We start from the raw sequence: 17906 nt of genomic DNA on the forward strand, positions 1-17906 counted from the left end.
GTTGGGAGATGAATCGTTGCCCTAGTCTGAGATCCAGAGCACTTTGGAGCATGTTCTCTCGCAGAATCTCTCTGGCTGCTGTCATCTCACCCTCTATGCAGACTAGTCACCCAGTTCCTGCCGCAGAAGAACATCCCCACACAGGGACGGATTACGGACCGGGCCAGCGGGGCCGCTGCCCAGGGGCCCTTGGGGTGCAGGGGGCCCATTGGGCCCCTAGCCCAAAACAATTTGCAACGCTTATCAACAATGTGTTTTCGTTTGTCTATTTTTGAGGGCCTACATTCTTTGATCCCTGACCCTATGGGGAGGGCGTTTGGCTGTCAAGGGCCCTTGAATTGTGGTGGTGGGAGGGGGGGTCCCTCGCAAACGTTTTGCCCAGGGGCCCACACAACCCATAATCCGTCCCTGTCCCCACAGCATGATGCCGCCACCGCCGCCATGCTTCACAGTAGGGATGGTGGGAGCCAGGTGATGAGCAGTGCCTGTTTCTCCCGACATGACGCTTTGAGTTCGGGCCCAAAAGATCTATTTTGGTTTCATCAGACCAGATTCTTGCAATCTGAGAATCCTCAGTGTGCTCTTTGGCAAACTCCAAGCGGGCTGCCATGTGCCTAAGTGACGAGTGGCCATGTGGTTCCAAACAACTTCCATTTCTGAACAGTGGAGACCACGGTGCTTTTCGGGACCTTTAATGCTGCCAAAGGATTCTGTATCCTTCCACAGATTTGTGCTTTGCCACGATCCAGTCGCAGAGGTCTACAGACAATTCCCTGGACTTCATTGCTTGGTTTCTGCTCTGATATGCGCTGTCCAGTCTGACACCGTTTTATATAGACAAGCGTGAACATGGTTTGTGCCATTCCAATCAGCTGAATTTACCACAGGTGGGCTCCAATCAAGTGGTAGAAGCATCTGAAGGATGGTCAGTGGAAATTGGATGCACCTGAGCTCAATGGCAAAGGGGGTGAATGCTTATCTACCTATTATGTTTAAATGTTTGCATTTTTTATAGATTTAATAAAATGTCCGAAAACATGTTTTCACGTTGCCATTATGGAACATTTTGTGTAGATTTTGCAAAGGTTAACTACTCAAATCTATTTCAGAATAGGTTGGTAACGTAACAAAATGTGGAAAAGGCGAAGGGGTGTGAATGCTTTCTGGTGGCGCTGTAAGTAGAAATACTTTGGATCAGAGGTGCCCAAACGGTCGATCTCTGAGTAATTCTCAGTCGATCGCGAATTGCATCCGTGCACTTGCATTTGTACGCGTGCCCATTTTTCGGTTTGCAACTAATCGTCTACTGTAAACATTTAGCACGTGAACATGTCCGAAGCCAAAAGATCAAAGGCGTATTTTCATTGAGTGGGAAGAGGATTTTATATTTTTTTTTTTGGTTACTCAGATTCGAAGGCTATACGTCTTATACGCAGCCGAAAAGTGTGAGAATTCGGGGTCAGTTAGCCAGCACATCATTTTTACCAGTCCGAACAAAAGTAAGCTCCCAGTATAGCTTCCCAGTGCCGGCGGTCCCACTAAGGTAGAGAAGTACATTTATTTACACTTTTTCAACTTGGAGAATTACCTGGATTTGAATTTGAATTGCTGTGTGCATGGTAACTATGTACTGTAGAAAGGCAGTAGCTAGAATAAGAGTAAATAACTCTGGCCCCTTATTTGAACTGGTATATCTCGGCACACTGGCCATTCAAGATCTACTTTTCGAGTTTAAAAAAAATAAGGTTGGGCACCCCTGCTTTGGATGAATAAGATAAAAAATATATTTTATATTGCGCTGGTGTTTGTGATTACCCAATACTGGTATTTATGGAAGACTTTATTGGGCTTTATTATTTGTAACACACAGACGACAATCCACGAATATGCGCAATGAGCCACAACAATTTAACGATCCACAAATGCGTATTTTTTTTAAAAAAAATTTGTCGCATGAAATCAGTACGGGATGAGAAGTTCTTTTAGGCAGAAGGGTGCCGGACCATTTTTGGATTTGTAGGCCGGCATCAGTTTTTTTTTTTAATCTGATGCGGGCCACTACAGGAAGCCACTGGAAGGAGCGTAACAATGATGTGGTGTGGGACAACTTGGGATGGTTGAAAAGGAGCCGGGCAGCTGCATTCTGGATCAGTTGCAGAGGACGAATGGCGCTCAAGCAGACCAGCTAGGAGTTACAATGGTCTAGTCTTGAGATTTCAGGTTGTTGAAAGCTCCTTATGATGTTGAGCTGTCTTGGCTGACATGCCTGTTCCAACGTTGCATGGATGCTGGGGGCAGCGTCTTTGCACTGGAAGACTGGGGGGGGGTGCTCCCAATTTTTAAGAAAGGGGACTGGAGGATGTGTCCTAACTTCAGGGGCAGATCACACTCTTCAGCCTCCCTGGTAAGGTGCTGGAGAGGAGGGTCCATCTGTTCGTCGAACCTCAGACCCAGGAGGAGTGATGTGGATTCCATCCTGGTCCACGTATTTGTGGAAAGTTACATTTTTGTGGCTCATGGTTCATAAAATCATATCCAAAAAGTGACCTGTACACATGAAAATGGTTTTGCACAATTGCGGATCACGTCATGTCTATTTGTGGATCTCGTTATATTTGTGACTTCCCTCCTATTTATTTGCGGAGTTTTCTCCAATTTGTACCGAGGCTGATCTATGGGGGGGGGGAAATCACAAATACATCACTATCCACAAATATATATTTTTATTTGTGTTTCCGCAAAAAATATGGAGTGATTTGTACGCCTGAAATGGGTTTTGCACATTTGTGGATCACTTCTCATCTAGTTGTGGATCATGTGACATTATTATTATTATTATTATTAGTCCTAATTATTTATGCGGATTTGTGTCGAATTCGTACCGGGATGATCTGTTAAAAAAAAAAAAAAAAAAACTTCACAAAAATGAGATGCAGTTATTAGCTACACCAATAGGTGGCGACATACTGGAAGAAGGCTAAAATGAGAGAGTCATGTTGTGGGCAAAATTACGGTGGCCTTAAAAGCCCAGAGCATGTCAACATTAACTTGCGCAAGGGGTTTTCAAACATTCAGAGAAGGCAAGGAACCCAAATTCAATATATTTTGTAGCGTATTCCACTCAAGTGGTGCGTAAAAACTAAAGGCGGATTTCCCCAGTTCTGTGCGTGTGGTGGAAGGCTGAAGGAGAAGTTTAACTGATGAACGGGTACCGTATGCATTGGTGCGGAATGTCAGCAAACTACACATGCACTAAGGTAATTTGCCCATTAACGCTTTTGCAATAAAAACCAGGCAATGCAGTTTACTTCTAAGATGTAATGACGTCCACTCCACCACCTCATATAGCTTAGAGCGATGTGTTCGTGCTGTTGCACCAGATACAAACCTCAAAGTGGCATGAGATATAATGCCATGTTCATAAGACGAAGGTGCATGGATGTGTGTTACATCACCATAATCTAATACCGATAGGAAGGTGCTCTCTACTAGTCTTTTTCTAGCAATAATGGGAAAACGTTTTGGAAATAGAAGCCCAGTTTTGAGTGAATTTTTTTATTTTTTTTAACAAACTCTGTATGGACTCCAAAAAATAACTTGTTCTCAAGCCAGATAATGAGATATTTGTAAGAAGATACTCTCTCTAGATAAGTGCCATCTAATGTTAACACAGAATAATCAAAGGGAGAACATCCATCCATCTTCCAACCTGCTTATCCTACTGGGTCACAGGGGGGTCTGCAGCCTATGCTGGAAGCAATGGGCATGAGGCAGGGAACAACCCAGGATGGAGGGGCCAGTCTGTCGCAGGGCACACTCACACACCATTCACTCACACATGCACACCTATGGGCAATTTAGCAACTCCAATTGGCACCTGGAGGAAACCCCACAACGACATGGGGAGAGCATGCAAACTCCACACACATGTGACCCAGGCGGAGACTTGAACCCGGGTCCCAGAGGTGTGAGGCAACAGTGCTAACCACTGCACCACCATGCCACCCCCCATAAAAGTCATGGACAGAATCAGTGACAAAGGGCAGCCCTGACGGAGTCTGACTTACTGCTGGCAATGTAAACCAAGCTCTCACTCCATTTGTACAGGGACCTCCACAGGACCCTCCGAGGAACACGATTGTATGCATTTTCCTAGTCCACAAAACACGTGTAGCCTGGTTGGGCAAATTCCCATGAACCCTCCAGTATATTTGTGAGGGTGAAGAGCTGGTCCAGTGTTCTGTGACCAGGATGGAATCCTCATCACTCCTCCTGGATCTGAGGCTCGACCCTCCTCTCCAGCACCTTACCAGGGAGGCTGAAGAGTGTGACCCCCCCTGAAGTTAGGACACATCCTCCAGTCCCCTTTCTTAAAAATTGGGAGCACCCCCCCAGTCTTCCAGTGCAAAGACCCTGCCCCCAGCATCCACGCAATGTTGAACAGGCATGTCAGCCAAGACAGCTCAACAACATAAGGAGCTTTCAACAACCTGAAATCTCAAGACTAGACCATTGTAACTCCTAGCTGGTTTGCTTGAGCGCCATTCGTCCTCTGCAACTGATCCAGAATGCAGCTGCCTGGCTCCTTTTCAACCATCCTAAGTTGTCACACACCACATCATTGTTATGCTCCTTCCAGTGGCTCCCTGTAGCTGCCCGCATCAGATAAAAAAAAACTGATGCCGGCCTACAAATCCAAAAATGGTCCGGCACCCTTCTGCCTAAAAGAACTTCTCATCCCGTACTGATTTCATGCAACAAATTTTTTTTTTTTAAAATACGCATTTGTGGATCGTTAGTCATCCAAAGTATTTAGATTTATAGTGCCACCAGAAAGTATTCACACCCCTTCACTTTTTACGTTTTGTTACGTCACAGTCTTATTCTAAAATAGATTTGAGTATAGTTTTCGTTTACAAAGTCTACACAAAGTGATCCATAATAGCAAAGTGAAAACGTGTTTTCAGACATTTTATAAAAATTTCTAAGAAAATTTAACACATTTAAAAATAATTGGTATTTAAGTATTCACCCTGTTTTCTCTGAAACTCAAAATTGAGCTCAGGTGTATCTGATTTCCACTGATCATCCTTGAGATGCTTCTACAACTTTACATGTTCAGTTGATTGGACATGACTTGGAATGGCACACAACTGTCTATATAAGGTCTCACAGTGGACAGCGCTTATCAGAGCAGAAACCAAGCAATGAAGTCCAGGGAATTGTCTGTAGACCTCCGAGACTGGATCGTGGCAAGGTACAAATCTGTGGAAGGATACAGAATCCTTTGGCAGCATTAAAGGTCCCGAAAAGCACCGTGGTCTCCACTGTTCAGAAATGGAAGAAGTTTGGAACCACATGGCTACTCGTCACTTAGGCACATGGCAGCCCGCTTGGAGTTTGCCAAAGTGCACACTGAGGATTCTCAGATTGCAAGAATCTGGTCTGATGAAGCCAAAATAGATCTTTTGGGCCCGACATCAAAGCGTCATGGCAGGAAAAAAAGGCACTGCTCATCACCTGGCGGCATCATGCTGTGGGGATGTTCCTCTGCGGCAGGAACTGGGTGACTAGTCTGCACAGAGGGCGAGATGACAGCAGCCCGAGAGATTCTGCGAGAGAACATGCTCCAAAGTGCTCTGGATCTCAGACTAGGGCAACGATTCATCTCCCAACACGGCAATGACCCGAAGCACACAGCAGTCTGGATGTCATTGAACGGCCCAGCCAGAGCCCGGACTTCCAGCCAAATCGAACATCTCTGGAGAGACCTATAGGTGCTGCCCATCCAACCCAACTGGGAGAAAATCCCCAAAAAACAAGGGTGCCGTATTTGTAGATGCATACCTGAGATGACTTGAGGCTGTGATTGCAGCCAAAAAGGTGCTTCAACAAAATATTAAGCCACGGGTGTGAATATTTATGAAACACTGGATTAACAAGCTTTGGGCAATAAAAAGAACAATGTTGCTTTTGTCTCCTCATTATGGGGTACCATGTGTAGATCTGAGGAACAGCCACACTCAAACCTGCTTCGGAATGAATCTAACGTAACAAATGTGTGTAAGGTGAAGGTGTGTGAATACTTTCTAGTGGCACTGTACTTCCTGCCTCCTATGGCTGCATATGCTTACAAGAGTTTAGTTGTATGACTGTCGTCTGTCATTTTTATTATTCCTTTTTCTTCTTTCATTAGGCTGAACCGGAGCAGCGCTCCTGGATTGCTGAGTATTCAGTATACAAACATTAAAGCTTCTCTATACTTCCTTGAATAGAATAGATATATTCTATGAAAGTCTACACTACAGACACTTGCAGTGAGTTGTGGCTTTAAATTGAAAGGGTGCTGGAAAAGTCTCTACACACACGTGTTCATTCATGGCAGCACTGTGCCAAACTCACACATGTCAATCCCTTAAAATCATAGTGTGAACTGGTCAAATAAATTAGCAACACCACATGTGAACTTCATTTTAGTAACCCCTGCTCAAACTGATATTTAGAAATGTATTATTTAACTCGCACAGCATTATTAAAATCACCACCTTGAAGAATCGCAATTTGTAACACAATAGGTTTCCCCTGCCCCTAATTTTTTTGTTGAGCATGTATTTATAAAACCCTGGGGAAGTTAATTGAATTAAATACAGATGCTCATTGAACACCATATACACATGAATGTTTGATTGTTTTATTATGATATTTAAACCATGATGGAGGTAATGACTCATGCACCTTCATTAGCCACCCCTGTTAATGAAGAGAAATCACTTGCAGCCAGAAGTGTAGGCAACAGTTGTTGTCTCATCTGGAAGAGAGCAAAAGCCACATGAAGCAAGCATCTCCACAATGAGAGAGATACTGATTACAGCATAGTGCTCACAGTAATGAAATGCTCTTACTGGGATGGTAGTAGTCATATATCCTGATAGTCGCTTGCTTACGGTTTCCGATCCACAGCTGCTGTATGAGTTTTAGGCTGTAGGACAGAGGAGTCTTCCTGGGTACCTGTACAGAAGTCAAGATCACAGATACTGTGGTTAACTTCCTTTACCACAATGCTTCATGCAAACACTTTACCAAAAGCTAACTGGTTACACATCAATCAAACGATCAATAATTTATTTATATAGTACTTTTCCATCCATCCATCCATTTTCCAAACCGCTTATCCTACTGGGTCGCGGGGGGTCTGGAGCCTATCCCGGAAGCAATGGGCACGAGGCAGGGAACAACCCAGTATGGGGGGCCAGCCCATCGCAAGGCACAGAACAACATAACACAACAAAATAAAAGCAAGAACTGACAATAAAACAGAAACTAAGGAAAACAAAGTTAGCAAAAAAGATGTATATAAAAGGAGGAAGAAAACATACAAGTAACTACAAAGTTAATGTGCAAATGGTGGGATGTAAGAGGATAAAAAGAGAACATTAGGGATAAAATAATAAAATAGGGATAAAAGATTAAATTTTATGGAATAAAGTGAAATAAGTAAGGTATTAAAAGGAAGATAATTGAAAGCATAACATAAAAGGTGACAAGCAATATAAATTGGCAGACAAATAAGTAATAAATAAAGCTCACACACATAGATAAATAGACAAAAAAAAGTTTAGGTAAATCAATAGAACTCAAACAAAAGTCTAATTAAAAAGGTTTGTCTTGAGTCTGCTTTTTAAAAATATGAACATTCTTTGATGCCCTGATTCTCTGCTGCACCGCAAACAGGCAGTGCTGATCTGCTGAGCCAAATTAGTTGCATCTCAGGAATACAGTGCTTTCTACAGCTTAGAACCTTCCAGCCACTAAGCAGAGTGAACTCACCTCTCTCAGATACAGAAGAACAGAATCGTCATTACTGTCAACCCGTTCAACCATCTCAGCTGCTCTTAGCTATGGGTGAAGACATTGGGTGGTTTCATTTCTATATAGTATGGGTTGTGCTCATAGTCCATAAATCTCAGTAGTTAACATGGCCTGTTCAAGGGACTAACCTCATTCAAGGACGTCTGATCCGGCACAAACCCAGAAAGAAGTTCTATGTCAATCAACACCATGTTTGTGGTCTCCCGCATCCCAGTATACCTGGAATGCAGGTTTAGTACATCAGTCCCAGGGTCACTTATTCCACACCAAGTAACTTGACAAAAACGCATACTCACTGGACCTGAAGGTTCAGCGTCAATGTTGCTATAGGGCTACATTTGCTCTCCACAGTAGGGGTGATGCTGAAGGCAGACCTGACTGCTTTAACTGGGACATTGTAATGTAGAGTCACCTGTAAGGAAGGAGAGAAACCTTGATCCAAAGCCACCATCCCACATCACGGTCACACTGCTGTAGTATTCTACAGCCTGCTCCTTTGGCATTTAACAATGTAGTCCTGAGCTTGGTTCAATGGTAACCTTACCTGCACAGACACGCATTGAGTGCCCTGTGCCACAATGCTGTAGGGTCCAGTGACATCCTGCAATGACCTTTTCTGGTATAGCAGCTTGTTGCTTGGATTCACATTGAAGATCAGTTGCTGTTTCTTTGGTGATTGCACAGTCACTGTGCTGGCACCTCCTGGATTTTGCACCAGGGTTGAGTAGAGGGACAGCGCTTGTAGAGCTACCACCGTGTCCTGCAAAACCACCATTTAAGTGGACCGGGCCAGCCACCAATGCAGAAGAGGCTGCTGCTGACAGTATCGACACAATACCTGCGTCGATAAAAAGCCACCATTAACATTCTGCCGCTTTGCCAGCCAGCGGACGATCCTTGTGGCGTAGCCCAAGTCCGCAGCAGTCAGGGGCGAGGCATGGAGCACAGCCAGCAGCACATACGAGGTCATCTCCACCGACAAGGGATCAGAAGTCACAGAGGATGACTGAGACCAGTACAGGGAGGTGCCTAAGACAGACAAGGGGTACTAAGACCAGTGCCTCTCGTGGGCAGAAACGCACTGTGAGATACCTTACCATCAGCCGTCGCCAAGGTTTTGAGACGCGCCATCAGCTGAGCCCGTTTATCATACTTTCCAGCCAGGCTAAAGGTATAAGCCATCAGTGCTGCTGTATAGGTGCTTCTCAGGTAGGTAGTGTCAGACGTCAGACAAGCCAAGCTGAGGTTCAAAGCCGGATTCTGTGAAGGGGTGAGATTAGAACAAGAACAAACCACAAGAGATTGGGAGCAACATTCCTTTAGAGACAATTAAGCTGCATGTCATTTTGGTCATCTTAACACCATACAGTCTTTGGGTGGCATGCAGAAGCAGTAATGCAATACTTACTGATATGTGGCTTTCTAGGAATGCTGCAACAATGAAGGCAGTGAGTGTTACATCATCCACTACGCCACCCTGCATGGCCGTGTGAATGAGCTTCCCTACGGTTTTAAAGCAGCCGTCATTCTTCTGTGTTGTTAGCAACCATGTCACTGAGTCCTCATTATTCTTGGGGTCAATGTAGATGAATTCTTGTGCCTCAGCAAAAGACCGTACAACAAACGCAGTCAACCTGGTGGGGGGAGGGGAGAATGAGGATTATCAGTGGGATCTATAGAGCCGCCTCATGTGAAATACAGTTGAACCTGGTTATGTCACCGGCCTAGGGGTTTGCCAAAAAGCGTCGAGATAACCGATGATCGAAGTAAGTGAAAACCAATATGGTGGCAATATATTAAAGAAATTTCAAGCACGTTATGTATATTATGGGTTTTTGGTGTTTTTTTTACACAACAGCGTTGCCGCGATTTCTTTGGTTACGCGATCGGCATGCTATAAAAATATACATACATGTTGGCTAACAAAAAAATGTATATGTGCACCAACTAACAGCAGAGATTTACCCGTATACAATAAAAACCACCGTTGATTCTCGATACGAACCTTTCATTATATTCTCCAACATAAACACAAAGATCGCTCACAAAATCACAAAAAACCAGTGGGATGTAGTTTGTTGTTACAAAAAGCTAACCAGTGTCAAAATTAAATTTACGAGTCATTTCGCTCTGACACTGATTGTCCAGAAATTTTTACAAGGAAAAAATAAACAGAATAGCTACAGCGTGTTATCCCTAAGACAAGATCAACAAGAGTGAGTGAGCCGTCACTGGAGTGAACAATAATTTTATTGGTTAGTCCAAATCTAGCATAAACGTAAGCATGAGACATTCATACCTGGCCACATTCCCCCCCACCCCCCTTTATGGTTTTGATGGGGATTTACCTGGATTGTGTTTCAACACTACATTGTTCACCAAATTACCATGCGAATGTGATTTGAATATGCGCTAATGTGGCTTGTAATACATTTTCAAAAGCCGGCGATTAGTCATGGGGATTGACATGACCAATGTTAAGTGACGATTTTGGCCCTCTTTTGTGCACGAGATAATAGGGTTCGGCGACATAAAAAGTAACCGATGAGAAAATGCTAAAACAAAAAGGTGGTTCCACTTCAAAAACACGGACTTAATAGGGTTGGCGAGTTAACCGAGGTCTAGATAAGTGGGTTCGACTGTACTTGCTCTGCCTTTAGCAGGTCTGAACTCACCAGTTACTTCCACTTCCCCCAGGAAAGGTGCTGTAATAGCCACTGCTGTCCTTGTAGTTCAGTTGCCTCTGGTAACCTGGAAGTTTGAGAAAGGGAAGCTAAGCTTCTATAGACGGGGAGAAGAGTCACTGGGTGACTCCACATTGGCACTGGGCAGCAGGGTCCTACCGCTTCTCAGGAAGTCTGTCGCTTTATTCAGAACAGCTGGGGTGAGTTGCTTAGTGGACTTCAGGTACTGCAGAATGTATATGTCAGGAGCTAGGATAGCCATGTTCTGCTCCCCACACCCATATGGCATGGACAGCAGATCGCCCATGTTCTGGAGAGCCCGGCCCAGCACATCACCTGCAAGGTGTTTAGACAGACAATGCAGTCCATCCACTGCTGATGGGATCTAACAAGTACCTCTTGTGACCGGTACGGCTATACCAATGGCATGCTTCAGTGTAAAGACTGGAACTGGTATAAAGATCAGCCAATCTGGACAGCATGTTCCTGCTTAAGGTCTGGTCGTACCAGGTAAATAGTGGCACTCCTTACCAAGGACTGACACAGAAGCACGAGCAGATCCTGCCACCGTATTTGCAGGAGGGCGCAACACAACTTCCTGTTTGACAGCTGTTCCTGAGGGAAAAAAAATATATATATATATTGCTGCCCTACTTAAGGGTACATGACTTTCTGTGCACCATCCCACAAGCTACCCATGCTGACCTGACAGAGGTTACTGTACAATTTACAAGGATGGAAACACATTTACAAGGCTTCCTTCAGGCTTAATTGCCTGTGTGTGGGACATGAGCCTCAACTTACCATTAGGACACAACAACCAGCTGTAAGTATCAGTTCTCTCTTGTCCCTCTGCCTGTAGGCAATGACAGTGAAAGGTTTTGCTAGTCTGAGACTTGCATGAGGCAGTAGAAACCACAGCCGAGTACTAGTACTGGTGAGAGGTCATTTATAGTTTGTATGAATGTTGCCTTCATTACTTGATGGCCATTTTAAATCTAAATATGGGAATGACATTTTAGATTCCTACCTTGACAAGCAAGGTGCGTACTATGGTATCGATACGGCCCTTGTCCAGCGTCACTGCATTCTTGTTCATGCATGTTCCAGCCACAGCCTCTGCACGGACAGACACGTTTACAGCCCCTGAGGAAAGAGTGGCGGAGGTCAGACATGCACAAGAGCTACCAGTATTGTCAGAATTACGTGACTATTTGGCAGAGCCTTACCAAGGGCTGAGCCTTGCATATTCCACCTGAATGTCTTTGTCTCACTGGCACACACACAGGAGGTATACTGACATTGAGCACAAGGTTCCAGACTGTATTCTTGTGATGGAAGCGCAGTCACCCTCACCTGTCAGAATACAGCCATTTATGAACCAAAAACACAAAAAAGCAGCTACGTTTCAGAGGCACAGCTGCTATAGGCATACCACAATGCATTCCGAGAGGTAGTTGAAGACCGTTGCTTTCAGCACAAAAGTCTCTCCACGGACGATCGAGTATGGCAGAGTCAAGTCAAGGAAAAAGGGCTGGAAGACTGTAAGCGTTACTGGAGGAGCAAGGCCCAGACCAGTATCAGACAGGCAGAAGGCACACGTGTCCCAGGTGGTAATTGTATCAGGGGCCGTTACTGGAACAACAGTGGATCCAGATTTCCTGTAAAGTAAAGCTCTATTTTATCGTGGCAAGATTCTTGGAGGCAACGGATCATTGAAAAAGGCCTGCATTTGACCAAAAAGCCAAAGAAGCCATGGAAATTTAAATTCCATAAGCTACAGATTGCCGTGTCTGCGTTGTACATACCCAACTTCCACGAGAGTCCAGATCCAGGTTTCTGGAAAGAAAACACGCACCGTTTCCAGAGGCGTCCCCACACCAGGGCTGGGTACATTTTCAGATTTTGCCATAGCAAAGACTTCAGAAAAAAAAAGAAATTTGATATTATTCAGTTGATACTGCAGGTAAGCTAGTTGAATTCAGGGTCAAGACTGCAGCTTACACATAGGCCCTCGAAAGCCATAGTCGTATCTTCTCCCTTTGAAGGTCAAGCAAGATGGCATCGATACAAATAAATTAGTTGCCAGCTTTAGTCCTGCACTCTGTTGGGCAATAAGAAAGATTTTACAACCATTGTTATGGGACCTTAAACATACTTCCATACAATCAAAGTGTCAGCAGAAAGTCCCTCAATTATATGTCCGTTCACACCTGGCGACTTGGACCAGGCAGGGTGTGGACAGTTACCTGAAACACGCTTCGGGTGTCTACTTCCTGTGAAGTTATGGTGCGCTTTGGTCTTACTTCCAGGCACACCTCAGGGTCCTCTGCAATGTAATAATAGTTCTCTTTGGCTGGTAACATGTTGTAGATCTGGTAGAGTAAAGCACAAGGGAAATTACTGAGACACACTTGCAGTCGCAAATAAAATTGTAAAGTGTACTAGTATAAAAGGCTCAAGTGAAAATTAAGGCAGCGAATCACAATTCTAAGTAGAGTACTGTTAGGTTAACCTTGTCTGCATCCAGTCTGTTCTTGGGATCCAACAGCAGCACACTCTGATCCACAACGGACAGGCCACACAGGGCACCTGGGTTAGCCAAGACCGTCATTTGGATATCTTGCCCAGGAACAGTACTGTTGGGAGTGAATGCCATAGACACCTGGAGCAGGAACAACTACAGTCTCAGCTTCCCTTCTTTTGGAAACAGTTCTACAAAAAGGTCCCCATTGTTTGGGGGAGGGGGAGGCCATCCACCTACTTTGTGTTTAAAGCATTTCTCAGTAGGGAAATCCATGCTTGCAGCAATTGCAGTTTCACTGGGCAGAACTGTATACGCCACAACCCGCACCATGGGGGCCAGCTCAGGAGCCACGGTGAGCATGAAAGACACCTCACCATCAGTATCTGGGGAGAGAAGAAGTGTGGGTGCTGGGGAGGGGGCGCATTCACAAGCCCAGTACACAAGACACACATGGCTGTAACTCACTAGTTCCTTGCCACATGATGTTTGCAAACCCAGACTGTACAATGGCTCCTTTGGAAAGGACCTGAAAGAGTCCATGTCACTGGATCAGACTGCTTCCCATATTCGTCAGTAAAATACTGGATAAAATGAGTAAAGGCTGAAATCACTCACCAGATATATTATTTGCAGAAGGTTGCCCCCAGTCTCCTCAACTATTGTATAGTTAATATTTATTGGTACCACTGTTCCACATGTCAGTGGCTTGTCCTTATTCTGTACTGCTAAAGAGCTTTGAAGTGTGTCTTCAGTCTTTTGAGAAATAGCTTGCATTGCAGCCTGGTAGAAAACCGTATGTGGCCAGTACAAGACATCAGCAGATGGAGGATAGTAAGATGCCTGAGAGATTATATATAAAAATATAAAATTAGAGCAATTCCATAATTGTAAAAAGGACCAAGCAGCACTAATATAAAGCTTACTTTTAGCTGAATTGTGTCAGATACCCCAGCCAGGCTGACTGAGAACTTGGCCATGCCATCCTGGTCAGTGGTAACATTCAGAAACGACACACTGGGATCCTGAAAGTCTTTATACAGGTATACAGTCTTGCCAGCTATTGGCACGTTCTTGTAATCCACCAGTTGTACCTGGGAAAAAGAGGACGGGTTGACTGCCTGCACAAATGCACTAGGGTGAGCTCTTCATAATTTTGAAATACTTACTTTGCCATCAATGCGTGATGATCCAGGCACATAGGTGACAGGGGTGTCAACAAATGTTATTGTTCCAGCAATATAATTGATGCTTATGCTAGCTGTTCCAGGCAGGGAAATGCCTGACAAGACAAGCAACCTTAGGGTGAGACCCTGGCCAGAAGACAAGCTACCACAATATTAATGCTGCCTCCCCGCTCGCCCGATATGCAATTGCGATCAACATTAGTCCAAGGGCCAATGTGTAGTCGAAAGTGCTCGCGCACACACCGGTTCCTTGTTCTTCTACATCCACTGCAAGTGAAAGGGTGTCCTCGTAGCCATCTTTGAAGTTGAGAAAAAATGTCATGTTGAAGGCACCAGAGGCACAACCACCTTTATCCAACTGAAAGAGAAGAGCAAGTTTAGGCAACAGCAAGACACAAGTGCAAAGTAATAGCTGTTCAAAATGACTCACCTGCACAGAGCGGTTTTGACACTGGCTAGAGATGTTCTGCACCCATGAATAGGGAGGCCGGCACAGTTGCAGTTTTGCATTCCCGGCCACAGGTTGTCCGTATGTATAACTGAGAAGGAAAGCACCCTTACTTGAAATACAGAGTAACGTAGAGGACAATCCGAAATTGACCTTAAGCACAGATACCCATGATAACACGCGAGCTCTGCCCCCAAATGACACGCAACACAATTCTGTTGTGGAAAAGCATCAGTATAGTATTACAGCTGATAGAGGACTAGAAGAGTCAAGATGGCCAGCATGTACAGGCAAACTCACGTTCCACACACTGCAACGCTAACTTGAGGCTCTACAGCATTGACCTCTGGGGCTGCTTTCACAGTCACCTCAAACCTTGGCAAGACTAAAATAAAAGCAAGTTCAGTTAAGTGTCAGGGTGCAACTCATGGCAGTAGACTTCAGGACCAGCAGTACCAGGGCAGCAGGATGACTCACCATACTCCATGACCGTGAAGCTCTGCACTGTTCTTTGCTCACCAACGGAGACAATCAGGCTATAAGTGCCCACTGGTGCTTCAGAGCTCAAGGGAAATGAGAGCTGCACAATTTTGTCATAGGAGCTGACATTCAGCCACTGGTCTATCCGGTTACTGTTAACATCCTGAGTGAGCAGGGAACCTTTAGTTACACTAACCTTCCACACCCAAGCTGGCATTTCATAAATGAAATTGCAACCTTACCTGCAGCTCCACCATGTCATACTGTAAAAGAAATGCCCATTAGTTTAATACGGACTACGGCACACATTAAACCATCATGCACACAATCAAGGATTCAGTTTTTCAGGAACTATGTACTGTACCACTATCTTAAACATGCCGTCTTTAGCAGAACGAAATAGACTGCATTTGTCAGGCATGTTCCCCCCCCCCCCCCCCCCCCCCCCGCCACCTTGAGAAAGATGGAGGTGTCACCAGTTTCTTACTTTGTATAGGTTACTCACAGCTTTAGAGTGACCTCACCCGAGTCCAGTTCTACCACTATCCAAAAAAAACACCAATTTAAGACAAATAAATATTATTAGTCAAATCTTACCCATTGAACGATAGGAACAAACTTTGTATTCATGGTGATGACTCTGAAATTCACTGAAGACAAAGGGAAATGCATAGAACGTTAATGGCTTCAACTTTATGTATGGATATCCCTGCTGATCTCATACTGAAAGATAAATGCACACACCTACAAAGCACATTGTAATCTATGTCCATAAAATGTTGAGCCTGTATGGAATACCACAATAATTTAAAATGTACTTCACATACCCATCTGTCCTGGTTTGTAGACTGGTTTGTCAGTCTGAATGAAGGTTATGGGAAGGACTGGTTTGAACAAGACTTTGCGTTCATCTGCCAGCTGAAATGCCTGCCCTTTTACTTCCACCCTGATGGTCTGCACAGAATCCTTTTCCACATTAGGAGCCTAATGTTCAGAAAGAAAGATATGCATCATTTAAACACCTAACACCTGTACTAATCCAAGCTGCTGGGTAAGTAGATAAATTGCAGATGTTCTCATTTAACCTTTCTCCTGCATCATTCAATAATAAGGACAACTGAATGAATTGGTCGGACTAACCCTAAAGTCAAGGCAGTGAAACATCGCAGTGTCTGTACTCTCCTTAAATAGGATTTTACTTCCTTCATCATTGTTCAACAGTACAGTCATGAGCAGAGTCTCATTTGGGTAAAGGAGATTGGCACAAAGTGTAGCCAGGGAGCCGGCATCAATCACAGTTGGAAAGGTCACCAGGAAGGCCCTGTGGAAAGATATCGGGGCAGTTATTTTAAAAGCCTACAAGGTACCTGTTATACACATTAAGGTCTTTATTGTGACAATTCCGCATTTATAGATTATTGAGCACTGCTTATTGGTAAAATACAAAAACGAGTTTGCATAATTACTGCTTCTATAAAAGAAAATCAGTGATGTAAGATAATAATTAACATTAATTCGCTTAGGCAGGATTACGTCATGTCAGATCTACAGGCATGGATGTTTAACTTACGGATCTGTTGCGCAGCATGAGTATGACAGTAAAACTGCCGCAAATATACACTGCCACATTTTCAGAGTGAGATGTTATTTTCCACGAACCACGGTCAAAAGAAGTAAGGCTCAGCCCAGTTCAAGAACTATACGTGCTGGGATTTATTCAGCAGGATTTATATACAGGGCGGGACCAACGCAAGTACTACCCACATCGTCAGTGTTTATTTTTTTAATGCAGAACAAGCAAAGTTATACTTTGCTGCGTGTTGTAACAAAAAATTGGGCGGGTCACGGTGCCTTTATGGCTATGTTTATGCCTTTGAATATGCGGTTAATATTTGTTTCTCATGGTAGGTATTCTTATACTTTCCATTTTACTGAACTGAAAATAATCACGCAGATACCCGAATTTTGTAATAATATAATCGCTGACGACTTGTGGTTCGGGCCCTAATTGAGGTGACAAACAGCCTAAATAAATCAGCTTAATAAAAAACGCTGTAACCAAGGTAATATTCCTTCTGTCACATCAGATTCTCTCCAACGCCATTGATCACGAGGATAATACATGACATGTTCAAAAATCCGATTGTGTTATATTTGTTTTTATTATCACGCGCAGATATGTGAATTTATAATGATGTATAATATAAGGCAGGGGTCTAGAACTATTTTTCATAGTAAGTCACATTCCATCAACAACGTAAAGCCAAGTTCCACTGCCCACTGCGTCCGAAAAAAAAATGCCGAACGGATAGGGATCGACCCTCCAGGATAAAACCGACGGGAGGAATCGACCGCACGGTCCGAATTCAGCTGCGTTTCGGTTCGCCAGTTGATCGACCACTGCTATGGCAATTGCGCAATACTTAATTACTGGTAAATTGTGTCTCCAGATGTGTGCCGATGTGATGCATCTGAACCTCTTTGTAAGTATGTTTTGACACACATTGCGCAGATTTGTATTATCTGTGAAATACTGTGAAAATGATACCGGTTTAATCCAAAGACGTTTTGTATTTTCTTGAGCATTGCGCTTTCAGGTCCTGAAAACGTTTTAATCTATATCGCGTTTGAGGTGTCTGCTCAGGTAAAGGTTTGTGGGTGAGTCATGCGAAAGTGTAGCATATAGACGATGCATTAATTTTTAAATTAAACAT

At 44.0% G+C, this 17906-nt stretch overlaps 2 protein-coding genes across 2 annotated transcripts in view; both read right to left on the minus strand.

The window, feature by feature from the left end:
• Positions 1-17906, minus strand: part of LOC125739396 (alpha-2-macroglobulin-like protein 1) — a 96491-nt gene that overhangs the window by 67139 nt on the left and 11446 nt on the right. The window lies entirely within an intron of this gene.
• On the minus strand, positions 6678-16914 carry LOC125739400 (alpha-2-macroglobulin-like protein 1). The gene is made up of 34 exons (XM_049009479.1): positions 16763-16914; positions 16333-16513; positions 16020-16176; positions 15790-15842; positions 15435-15455; positions 15190-15355; positions 15013-15097; positions 14695-14803; positions 14508-14622; positions 14247-14359; positions 14004-14171; positions 13696-13920; positions 13546-13606; positions 13318-13463; positions 13069-13218; positions 12803-12928; positions 12558-12657; positions 12362-12473; positions 11989-12214; positions 11783-11909; positions 11584-11699; positions 11358-11409; positions 11085-11168; positions 10713-10889; positions 10545-10620; positions 9278-9503; positions 8967-9129; positions 8708-8898; positions 8414-8629; positions 8166-8281; positions 7998-8088; positions 7828-7896; positions 6903-7008; positions 6678-6808 (listed from the first exon to the last, which is right to left on the minus strand). The coding sequence occupies exons 1-34, from the start codon at positions 16819-16821 to the stop codon at positions 6768-6770; spliced, it is 4224 nt and encodes a 1407-aa protein (XP_048865436.1). The 5' UTR covers positions 16822-16914; the 3' UTR covers positions 6678-6767.

Source organism: Brienomyrus brachyistius, chromosome 3 (genome assembly GCF_023856365.1).
Source record: "Brienomyrus brachyistius isolate T26 chromosome 3, BBRACH_0.4, whole genome shotgun sequence".
Lineage (NCBI taxonomy): Eukaryota > Metazoa > Chordata > Actinopteri > Osteoglossiformes > Mormyridae > Brienomyrus > Brienomyrus brachyistius.

What these genes read in the sequence shown, in the direction of transcription:
- LOC125739400 (XM_049009479.1), bottom strand. Translation starts at nt 16,821, where the DNA reads ATGTGGCAGTGTATATTTGCGGCAGTTTTACTGTCATACTCATGCTGC. An exon ending in CTGACACAATTCAGCTAAAA is followed by an intron (nt 13,921 to 14,003) that starts GTAAGCTTTATA and finishes ATAATCTCTCAG; the next exon opens with GCATCTTACTATCCTCCATC. An exon ending in ACAGACTGGATGCAGACAAG is followed by an intron (nt 12,929 to 13,068) that starts GTTAACCTAACA and finishes TTACTCTACCAG; the next exon opens with ATCTACAACATGTTACCAGC.